This window comes from Scomber japonicus, chromosome 5, assembly GCF_027409825.1.
Source record: "Scomber japonicus isolate fScoJap1 chromosome 5, fScoJap1.pri, whole genome shotgun sequence".
In the NCBI taxonomy this organism is placed as follows: domain Eukaryota; kingdom Metazoa; phylum Chordata; class Actinopteri; order Scombriformes; family Scombridae; genus Scomber; species Scomber japonicus.
In genome coordinates this window covers 15,869,841-15,881,632 of record NC_070582.1, presented here as the reverse complement: position 1 = coordinate 15,881,632, position 11,792 = coordinate 15,869,841, and the positions used below count along the sequence as shown (strand labels likewise).

The following is an 11,792-nucleotide window of genomic DNA, read 5'->3' as shown; positions in this document are numbered from 1 at the left end:
AACCAGCTGGAAGGAGAGTGAAAGACATTTCAGTAGAAAAGTTTTGTCACGTCAAAAGTTTTGAGTCAGATGACAGGCGCCATTACTCTCTGAGCGGCTACGGCGAGAGCGGAAGGTCAAAAGGGGTTTGCTGTTATTAAAGGCCCAATCCGTATTTTCTTTTTACCATAAAAGTTAAAGATCCCCTCCCGTCATGTTGAATAATACATATAAAATTCTACTGATTTGAATAATAATTTGTGTTGGATATGCTTTCTGTTAATAATCCAATCCAATATATAGCACGATTTTAACAGACACAAGGTTTCCAAAGTGCTGCAAAAAAAGATAAAACAGAATAAATAGATAACACAATAGAAGCACAATAAAAAGATGAAGTACACAATAGAAAAATGAAAGCAATAAAATGAGAATAAAATAAAATGCACTGGCCACACAAGATAAAAATATGCATGCAGTAGTTCAACTACCTAGTTAGATATTCTTTAAATGAGGGGGAGCTGTACAATAGAGGGCGCTGTTAAAAAGTGATAGTACTGTACTGATGTTACTTACTTTTAAGGTAATTTCCAGAATAAATCAACTGACATTGAGGTGAGAGGACGTTTAGTGTTTTTCATGTGAAAATGTAAATATGCAGCTCTTCAGTTTTTCTCTTCTGGGCTTTTACACAATGAATTTATAATAAAACAATCATTACCTTTAAAAAGTATGAAGAGAGTAGTCATTTTTTCTGGTTGTCACATGTTGGCATATACACATGTGGTGTGATATCTAGTCCTGTCCTTTTAGAGAGCAAAATGACAAGGACTTTTGTCAGGAGGACAAACAAGGGCCAGACTCCACCAGATGGAAAGCTCAGAGCAGTCAGAGTGCACAATATTGTTATGTAAGGAATTCCAGAACCCATGAATGCAAAATATTTTTCATTAAAAAAAGTTTAACTACTGGACACAAGATGTCTCCCACTTCACTGAAAAATCTATCCCCTGATATAAAGCTGAGCCTCCAGGGAAAGAGCAATGGTTTTAGATTGTCAAGGATATATATTCAAATTCAAAGTTATCATGCATGCTAAGAGTTAAAAGCAATATTTTGGACAAGTGGTAAAAGTGGATTGTTTACATTAAACATGATGCTAACAATGAATTGGACTGTTAAGTAATGGGTTAACTGAGAAGGACATTTTATACATGCCTGAGCTTAACCAGCCATTTGTTCAGTGTTGTATTACTTAATGTAACATTAAATATGTGCTCATGCAGTCGTGTCCAGAGCTGAAAACGCAAAAGAAATTAAAGTATTAAAAAGAGAAGTGAATTCTCAGTGTATGTGCCCTGGAGAGATCAAGTTTCCACATCACACTTGTGTTAGTGGCAGACTTGAGCAGGAACATTTTCCAAACTAGTTTTGACATAAACAACTAGGGGACAGGGGGTTTTAAATTATTTACTAACATATTTTTAATTGGCATCTACAATATGTGTTAATTGAGCAAAGTTATGTAGATACTTATTCTGTGGAAGTCAGGACCCTGGACCAACTCTCTGCCCTTGCTCCAGGGGGGTTTGGATGTAAATCAGCTAAGATATTTCTGCCTTCTGCTGTCACATTTAGCATCAGCATGTGTTACATAACAGTCTAAGCTAAATATATTACTTTGAATTATGAATGAATACATAATAGGGCTGCAACTAACAACTATATTCATATTAATTAATGTGATTATTTCTTGATTGACTGAGTGTTTAATGTCAGAAAATTGTAAAAATGTTGATCACTATTTCCCAAACCTGTCTTTAAATGTTTTTTGTCCACAACCCAACTATATTCAATTTATTGTCATGAAGGACTAGGAAACATGAACATATTTAGATTTGAGAAGCTGGAATTAAGAGAATTTTGACATTTTCTTAAATAATGATTTGCAATAATGATTACAGCTCTGCATACAGCATATGTTAAAAATGTTACTATCTATGATTCACTGTGACATGCTCCTTTTAGTTTAGTTTGTGTGTTTTCAACTGATGTTGCTGTTAAATAACATTTCCTGTTTATCAAACCATCACTGTATGTGGTTCCAGTCTGTTGTGATATTTGGTGGTGGTGGTGGGGTGGGGGATTACCCCATTTCAAGCACAGAATTTACAGCTTCTGGTATTGAACTATGATGTTTGCAGCTACTGTGCATTTTTTAGGATATCACTTACTAAAATAATGAAAATGCACCAAAGGAAACTAAATTGTGAAGTGTGTTAGTCAGAGGCATCAGTGGTTTTCAATGTAGTGCAGGCTGTTTTCAGGTGACCTAACAAAACCAAAAAGAGGTTTCACGCAAGTGAGAGAGACAGATCCACAGTGATCGCTCGGCCCAGGTGCTCCAGGTTTTATTAACCAGAGGGAGCTAAAGATCAACCAAACATTAATGAACAACCTGCTTGACCTCCTGAGCCTCGCCGACCTCTCCTTGACTATTTCATGAATACGTATTCTGAACGTTCATAAGTAAAGGCACATTACACACAGAGAACAAAAACACACAGACACTTAACATTTACATTCATTTATAAAAGAGAAACACAACCATACTATAAGCACACATTGTTCTGCATTGTTGAAAATGTTGATAATGAAGATGAACTGTCTCATGCAAAATGGGCTAAAAGAAACATTGGAAGACAAATGCACCAAATATATCACAAAACACGCTTCTTTAAGATCTGAATGTGTGATCACATGATTTTTTTTTCTTTTCTTTTTTTCCTTTTTTCCAGTAAAAACAGAAGAGATATCAGCAGAGAGATGTGCATTAACTGGCAAATGATATGAGAAAATGGCAACAACACACTGATACGTCAACACAGGAAATGTTTTTTGTTAACCATTAATAAGACAAAGAAGAACTGGACCGCTGTGTGTATGGTTTGGCCAAAGAAGCTTGACATCTTTTTTTTGCAAACGGATATGAGTTTCATTTTCACCAGGGGCATGAACTTCTGCTTGCAACATAATTGTGAACAAAGAAGGCACCTTAGACTTATTGGTATCATCTTATGGGCCCATCATACTGGTCGTTAAACTGTCATCTTAAGAAAATAATTACATCTGTGACACCCTTTGGGATCAATGATAAAGTGCCACCGACAAGAAACACATCAACATAAATTAATTCCTTCATTCACACTGACAAACCCAACCGCACCCACACATTTGGCCTGTTTGGAAACAGGCAGGAACACACACTAACACATCATCTGGTAGTGTCTTTAGTTAAAATCTCCCCCCTGCTGGATTCAGTATTTTCAGATCAGATCTCACTTGCTATATTGCTAAAAATCTACAGTTTCTCACCTTTTCAGAGGTTCCATATGACAAAACAGTAAACTAGTGCAAATCTTCTGTTAAGGCGAATTTTCTGAACTCAGATCTGGATCCTTTTAGGAGGCAGAGTACTTACTTTTCACATCAAAGTTACAAAATTGTGTCAAAGGATACTGGTGCTGTTAAACCCATCTGATATGGGATACTGACTTGACGGTTGTACTATTTCTTTGCTTGAGAACAAAAACATGTATTGGAAATCTAACAGGAGATAATTCAGTATTAATATTTGTGAGGACAACAAAGAGGAAAAAAAGTGTAATACCTACTTTGAGACACTCGTACCTTGTTACACAATGAGTAAACACAGTTACAGTTTCACATTAGTAAACCTAATAATACTCCTACCATATGGTTCTGAAAATGTTTAAAATGCTACAAATACCACTTTCTTGTAAAAGATACACAAATCATTCAGAGGATGCCAAGTTAAAATGGCATTGCCACACTTAACACTGGACAACACCAATGTTTTGACTGTTGAGAATATATATTTCAACTTTTTTTGTCTTGGAAAACTAAATGCACATCAAGAATTTTCAGAAAGTCTAGCTGCATGACTGTGACAGAAGCAAGCGTACCAAGTCCAGTCGTTTCCATCTCAAGTCTCTCCAGTTTAATCAAACTCATGTCAGACTGCTCGGGTTGCTGTATTTGGCTTTTTTGTACTAAGCAGCCTGCCACACTAGCTTATTCAAATAGAGACTTAGTACAGATGTAGACAAGCTGACTGTTGTTATTGAGAGCTGATTGTAAGATGGGATGGAAATCAAGGAGCAGGGACTTTAGATATCTTAAGGGCATTCAACTTTCCAACTCTTAAAAAATCTAGCTATTTATCAAAATATATCCATCTTAGTGTGTGTGTGTATATGTGTATATGTGTGCATGTATGCGTGTGTACTCTCAGAGGAGTGTGGATATGAGAAAAATAATCTGTAAACTTCTCTCTTTCACACTGTGCAAACTGCATTGTTTTGGAGGAGAGGGAGGAGAAGTGGGAAAAGAATGCAGCAGGTTAAATTTGGCAGCGCAGCAGTTGAAGGGGAGATGACAGTTACATAGAGAAAAGAGGGGAGGGGGGGTGGCTGGTTTAGCCTAACTCTGAAGCAGGATGGGGTCCTCTAGCTCATGGAAGCCAGGCAGAGAGCTGCACTGGCTCTCCCCAGAATCTGAATCGTAGGGTGTGTCAGGTAGCTCCATGAAGCCCCAAGCCAGCTGGTCATCCTCAAAGTCGGAGCGCACCTGCACGGGCACGTCGGCACAGTCTTCCTCCTCATTGGAGTGGAAGTCCTGAGGGATGTAGAGCATCTCGGGGTAGTTGCGTGACACCAGGTCGCTGGTGGTTGCAAGAGACACCTTACGGAAGGCGATGAGATGCATGTGGGAATACTTGACATATTTATAGCGCTTGAAGCCCAGTGACTCCACCGCTACACGCCAGCTGCGCATCATGAGGGCGTGGCGGTTTTGGTGGGATGAATCAGGTGTGATGATGAGTAGCAGGCCATGCAGCTCCAGCAGCTCGTGGGCCTTCTTGCAGCAGATCCAGCGCTGGTATGGTGAGGGGAAGTAGGAGAGGAGCAGGGAGAAGACCACCACGTGGAAAAGCTGGGCAGGCAGAGTGTCAATGGGGTTGTGGAGCTGGCGCAGGAAGGCCTCGACTGCGTCGCCTGCCAGCTGGAGAGGCTGCTGGAGCTGAAGGTTGAGGAAGTCGCACTTGTACACACTCTAAGGGAGAGAGGAAAGGCAGAAAAATCAGCACATAGGAGGTTCTAACCTGATGTGTTACCATTTTGCTTGATCTATTATTATTTCTCTGCTCAGAAAGTTTTTGAGCTTGCAGCTGCAGAGTGTGCAGCACTTATGTTCTGCTTTCTGCTAAAACTGTTCACAGAAGCCGTCTAAACCACAACACCGATAGCCTGCACAAGTCATTTCTGGTGTTGCTTTTGCTTTGTAATGCCAGCATTGACCCAGCAGACAGGAAAACCTCATACATTTAACATGTTGTCAACAAATCGCGAATAGAATGCATAAAAATAACTCAACTCAAATTACCTCAACTGCAGGCACTATGTCAATACCAACTGTAAGGAATTCATCAAACTTCAAGAAAGGGTTGAAGCAGCTTCCCACATCAAGAAGGCGCATTTTCCCCAGCTGAGAGATAGAACTGCAACATAATTGTGAGACAAAAATAAACTGTAGCAAAACTTCACACATTTAATGTGCTTCATTTCTCTATGTCATGAAAAGAAATTGCTTACTGTCAAACAAACATGTACAAACTTTTGCATCCAACACAGTTGCTTTTCTTTTCTTGATGAGCCACATAAGTTGAATGGCATCAGGTAATGTGTACCAATTAAATATTTTTCTTAGTCCCCGTGTTACCACTGGTAAGTTATATATTACAGGAGGAAGTTCCACACATTATTTGCCAATATAAAACTGCAGATGTTTTTGTTTTTTTTAAGGGGAAAGGAGAAAAAAATGGAAACACATATTTCATAACTACCACTAATATTACAAAATACTTTCTCCAACTGGTGACAAAGTTAGTACCACTCATTAAGACGTGTGTATGCCATTACTTTCAGAGTATTATTATGAGTGTGGACTAGATAAACATTTCCCACAAAGTATTTTATAAATTCAGTAGAAACGAAACAAATGAAATCGCTGTCCAGAAGTTATGTATGAATATTCATTTTAGATTTTAGTAATGTGTTGAGAATCTACTTGTACATATCCCAATATTTTAAGTAACGATTACCATAAAATTAAGTGAATATTTGCTTGATTGATCTATTGATGAAATTGAGGTCATATCTTAACATTAGATCCAGAGAAGCTAACAGCTATTAGTGAATATTTTTCCTCTCACCCAATGCTTTTGAATTGTGTCTCCAGTGAAAACTAGGAAAGCTTTATAAAAAATTCATCTGATGGTGATTATTTGCATCAGTCCACATTACTATTACTGTACGTGTCAAAAATGTAGTCGCTGAAACAAACAGTGTGTTGTGTTTAGGAAAGGCTTTAAAAACTGCTAAACATCTTGTCAAAGTGAATTGGTCATGGACAAAGAATCCATAGAGAATGAATTTTCAGAGTTCAGTCAAAGCTTAGAAAACACACCCCATCATCTGGGCAGACGCTATAATTTCATTTTACATGATGGCTGACTCTTTTGACTGTACTTCCAAGTGTGGTCTGTTTTGTGGTTCCTAAATGTGTCCCGTATTACACAATTACTCTAAGCAGGTTTTATATATGTAGTGTCTTTAGACAGTGGTAATATTAAGCATCTGCCAAAAAAAATCACTATGCATACTAAAAAAAAAAAAAAAAACCTAATGCCTAACTTACTTATTTTAAAATTGTGGAGAACATACACTGTTAACTTTGTTTTTTTTTAGTGGAGTTTAATCTGCAGTGTGACAACAAAGTCACAAAATTTTAGTATAAAACATTAATGTATGTTCATTCCTAGTCTACTAACTGCATATTATGACTACACTATAATAATACTGTTAAATAAATACTTTATTCTGTTAGTATATAGTGTGGAATAGGGACAGAGTCTGAAATCTACTTTTATGGCAGAAGTTTAGAACTTACCTGGGGATGGTGCTGTACGGTTGGGCACTTACAGACGCTGCAGTCAGACCCATGGCGAGCGTGGCACTTTTCTCATCCTTCTCTAACATTCGTTTCATCCCGCCATCTAAGAAATATTCTTGACAGACACTGTGGAAGTAGAATAAAAAGACAACTCATATCTCACTGTGAAAGTGACAAGAAGCATAATCAGAAAAGCACATCCTACAGGTTCAGATGAGTCACATATTGTTGTCATGTGGTCAAAAATTGCAGCTGAAAGACGTTTGAACTCAGACGTACCTGCGACACCATTCGATGCGACCCTCTCCCTCGCAGTTTATGGCCCAATGGTTGTCAGCAAGATTCTTCATGGCGAGGGCGTACTCACTCAGTGTCTGCTCATCCTCGCAATGCTCGCGCCAGATCTTGTCAAAGTCGCCCACTGCCAAAACCATAAAATGGGGACAGAATCAACATAACTAAGCAAATAAATCAGAGACCTCACAACACACAGGTATGCCTTCAGACTCACAAATTTAGCTGAAGTTACTGATAGGTTATGTCTTCTTTTAGTCTGATACACAGCAAGTAGCACACTTTCAGAACCTACTTGCCAACTTTGGTCATCCACTTCAGCACCAAACCATGACTGTAATCCCTTGGAAAAACATGCGGAAAAAGCTCAATCCACTGCTGGTTTTCTGTTGCCTCATCATTACCTACATGTTTCGCTTGTCTCTGCCAGGGTAGAAGTGTAACCACTTCTCTAAAATCATCCTCAAATACCCATTTCACAGTAACAATAATGTCCACAAATATTCCCCTTCAGTAGTTCACAGCTGCTCAGAAGTTTACAGCCTGTAGCATAGGCAAACACGGCGATGAGGAAAAAAATCCCATGACCACAAGAAAAAAAAAAAAAAACTATATCAGATTTGCAGAAATGAAAGGACAACAAGAGGACTGGTGGTAAACAGCAGTGCTCTACAAGCATGACCACTGTGATTCAATGCCAAGCCTACCAGATCATGCTTTACTTATTAACCAATCATGAGGTCTGCTCGCAGGACAACTTCCCTGTGTTGTTCTTGTCTCTCCAAAAACAACCAACTAGTCTCATTGAGCCTAAATCATTTCTGATTTGGCTTTGTTCAACACATGACTTGATTTAACAGTATATTTAAAACACTATATCATGGTTATGTTTTGTTTTTTCAAGTGAGTAAACTGGGAAAGTGCCGACACAAGCAGCACAACTTCACATTTTTATGCATTGCACTGAGACTGACTCCTGAAACACCTTTTTGAGAACTTGTTTGAAGCTGGTTAAAGTTGTCTCATACTAGATCATTTCTTTCTACTTTATTTTAAAAACAGTGAAATTGTAAAATGAATGGTTTTGATTTTGAGACAGCCTAATTTATCCTATTTGTGAAGTCTTACAGATGGCTGCTATTCTGCTAACATAATCAGATGAAATAAGTTTTCTTTTCTCAAGATAAACATTTTGCACCTGCTCTTCTGAATTTGCCTTTTTATGAACCCGCCTACACAGTCTCAGCAGGACTATGCATTTCTCAGGAAGAGAAAATGAGAGTGCAGCATCAACAGCAGCACAAAGCTTACTGTGTGGGTAGGCATTGTACAAAGTTTTTTTTCTTAATCTAGGGCCTTGCTAGTAGGCACTGCAAATTACCAACGGTCTTTAGCTTAAGGCTGGTAGCTTTAATAAGCCCTTCTGTCAGTGATGTCTAGTGAAATGTTGCCTATCCTATGAGCCTCCACGTTGTCAAGCACACTTACTGACACTCTGATGTCATATGTCAGTGTCTGAGAAAAACAGCTGATGTGTTAGAAAAGGGGGTTTCCAAACTTCCCATTTTGCATCATGCTATTGTCCAAACTGACTCACGATAAGAAATGAGACTGAGATTTTTATTTCCTGGGCAGATGGCTTCACACTGACTCCAACACTGAAACAGCCTCAATTTGACCACATAGGAATGCACAGGAATCTTTTTAGCAGCATAAAGCTTTAGCAGAGATCCACTTACTAGTTTTGTTTGAGCCAATGGAACACATGAAGAAATTAAGCGTCCTACAATTTTGCATTTTTGTATCCACACAGACTCCATTATTACCATTTTAATTTTACTTTCAAATTCTTTGGGCTTGAGCAAAACAAAAAAATCCAGCCCAGGTAAACTCAATCATTTCTTAGTGTTAATGTGTGACAAATCTGAGAGATTCAGTATGCTCTGCTTCTATTAGCTGGAAACTTCTTGCCTTCCTGTACTTCCCAAAATTGCAAAAAGAAGCAGAAATACACATAGTAACCATGTCTACTTACTTTATATAATGTGAATGATTGATTGTTTTACCTTCTGTAAAGTCCAGGTTCAAAATGAACTTTTTTGTCCACTGGCCAAACAGCTAGTGAATGTTAAAATCTACAAGCCACTTGCATATTTTACCAGCATTTGGCTGGAGGCTGGTGTTAATTTTGTGCCCAGCATGTGAACCCTTCACTGTCTGATGCCAGACTTCTTACTGAAAGTGGGGAAAGAAAACAGCAAGAAGCAGCCATAGACAGATTTAGGTAATATCAGGGATTATATGAGTCACTTTTTGAGTGCTTAAAGTATTTAGGAGTACTTTATTAGAATATTATTCTCCCACCACTCATAAATGTGTTTTGCTTATTGTTACCTCACTTAAATATTTGACCCTCACTGCGTAGAATGATGCATGTGCAGAGTTGCCCACTCAAAAGCAATTTTAAATGAATCTGCTGAAAGTCTCACGTTTCTTTGTGCTCAGCTTAAATCTGGGTTTAACAGTTGCACATACAGTACGAGTATGATTTGTGACATCATCACAACTGGTTTGGAGGCCAAGTACAGTCCAACATGCAACCAAACTCCAGGTCATACTGAAAATGCACCTTGCATCTAATCACTTAACTGAAAAAAAAGAAAGATCCTATTTAAAAGAGTATAATTGAAGCAGAGCTATTTTATATCCGCTAAAATGTCTTATTATGGTAATGTTTTCTGTCCCTCACACCCTTATCATTTGTTTGGTGAGTCCACGGTTATCTTCTTTGGCAGTGGAGAGGTAATACAGTGTCATTAATTGTCAGATAGGTTCTAATTAGTAACATATTAGCGTCTAAGTTTGTTTATCTACTGGCTTCAAAAGATAGCTAATCCAATTTTACAATAGTGCCTTATAGCAATAGCATTCACAGTGTATGTGAGGTTAGATTCACAATTCACAAAAGTCTGTCTTAAAACAACTGCCAGGTGCCCATATGAACACTGAATGAGGTTTTCCTTGCTGTAATTATTCTTCCTGTTCATAGTGGCTATTAAAAGATACTCTTTCATTGTAAGTGATCCATAGTGTGTCCACAAAGTCAATTTATGCAAAAATATATTTAAAAGTTAATGTGAAGCTTTTATGAGGCTACATCAGTCTGCTTTAGTCATATCAAGTGGATATCTGCCACATTTACATTTTTTAGCTTCAATTTCTCTCTTTGTGTTTCCTTGGACAGTGTTTCCCTGTTAAGCTGCAGTGGTAGTATAGTACCAAAAAGAGGGACTATGGCACTAAAAATACTGTAGCATGAAACATATCTACTTGATTTGACTAATTTGGACAGCTTAAGTTTCATATTAACTCCACATTAACTAACACATTTATGCACAGAAGTGTGGCTTTTGATCCCCATCACTTACATTATGGGTGCATTATAAGTAGATCTTCTAGTAGCCAGTATGAACAGGAGGAACTATAACAGCGAGGAAAACCTCTGTCAATGTTCATTTAGGCACCTGACTGGCTTTTAAAAATTGTGAACCTGTCCTTTAAGTAGATTTAAAGGCCTTGCTTGCTGAGTGCAACCCTCTCCGACTGCAGTCCTTTAAAGCTAACATGGCTGCAAAACAACACCGTCTGCACGGCAGGAGTCAGGTAAATCGAGCAGATTATGTTTTCTGTGATAACCGTGGACAGAAAGGTTAGCATTGAGTATTTGTCAGCTAGTGTTCAGTGTTAGCTTGTCGGCTACTGGGCCAGAGACAGACAGAGGGGCCCGCTGAGGTTGCTTACCCTCTCTATATTTCCTGCGCAGTTTTCTGTGGACGTTTTTGACGACCCCTGACAGCTTCTCCTGCTCGTTCTTGGTCGGTGTTTCCTCTGGAATCGGCATGTAGAGCAGCTCCTGGATGTTTTCCGTCTCCCCTGTCTCGACATTGTCCCTGGGGTCCATAGCACAGCACCGCACCGCCGATGCTGCCTCCGCCGCCAGTTGTTTCCCCTTTTCTCAGCTGCAACCCGACCGGCGAACCGGTGGACAGGCCAACAACGCGCAAGCTGATTGGTCGGCTCTGACAAACATGCTTCCGAACTGACAGTCCGACGTCCAATCAGCGGCCTGGAAGCATACCTGAGCCAGTGTGCGTGTTGCGGAGAGTTTAAATGCATCACGTAAATCCCACAACTCCCCCTAAAGTAATCTCAACACCACATGCTATTATAACTCAGAGAATAATGCTGCAGAATATCTGATTCATTTTGTCACATTTTTAAATTCATAAACACAAATTTGCAACTTTCCTCCTAGAATCACTCAAACTAGTAAGTAATAATAAAAGCAATACATTAATACACCACTATGAAACTCTATCCCCATGAAATGTTTTTATGTATTTATGATATTTTTCATCATCTTTAAATGTAATTTTTAAGACTTATTCTTTATTTCCTCATATGTGTAACTGACTTCTGAACTG

At 38.7% G+C, this 11,792-nt stretch overlaps 1 protein-coding gene across 2 annotated transcripts; it reads right to left on the bottom strand.

Moving 5' to 3' along the window:
• Positions 1-2,556: 2,556 nt before the first annotated feature.
• Positions 2,557-11,299, bottom strand: bmt2 (base methyltransferase of 25S rRNA 2 homolog). Of its 2 annotated transcripts, none has more exons than XM_053319648.1 (5): positions 11,110-11,299; positions 7,294-7,435; positions 7,012-7,140; positions 5,446-5,560; positions 2,557-5,115 (listed from the first exon to the last, which is right to left on the bottom strand). In XM_053319648.1, the coding sequence occupies exons 1-5, from the start codon at positions 11,267-11,269 to the stop codon at positions 4,483-4,485; spliced, it is 1,179 nt and encodes a 392-aa protein (XP_053175623.1). In that variant the 5' UTR covers positions 11,270-11,299; the 3' UTR covers positions 2,557-4,482. The 2 variants fall into 2 exon arrangements, with proteins under 2 accessions (XP_053175623.1, XP_053175624.1); XM_053319649.1 differs by lacking the exon at positions 11,110-11,299 and adding an exon at positions 7,604-7,708.
• Positions 11,300-11,792: the final 493 nt, after the last annotated feature.

What these genes read in the sequence shown, in the direction of transcription:
- bmt2 (XM_053319648.1), bottom strand. Translation starts at nt 11,269, where the DNA reads ATGGACCCCAGGGACAATGTCGAGACAGGGGAGACGGAAAACATCCAG. An exon ending in GCGCAGGAAATATAGAGAGG is followed by an intron (nt 7,436 to 11,109) that starts GTAAGCAACCTC and finishes TGGTTTTGGCAG; the next exon opens with TGGGCGACTTTGACAAGATC. An exon ending in CCGTACAGCACCATCCCCAG is followed by an intron (nt 5,561 to 7,011) that starts GTAAGTTCTAAA and finishes ATTATGTTGCAG; the next exon opens with TTCTATCTCTCAGCTGGGGA.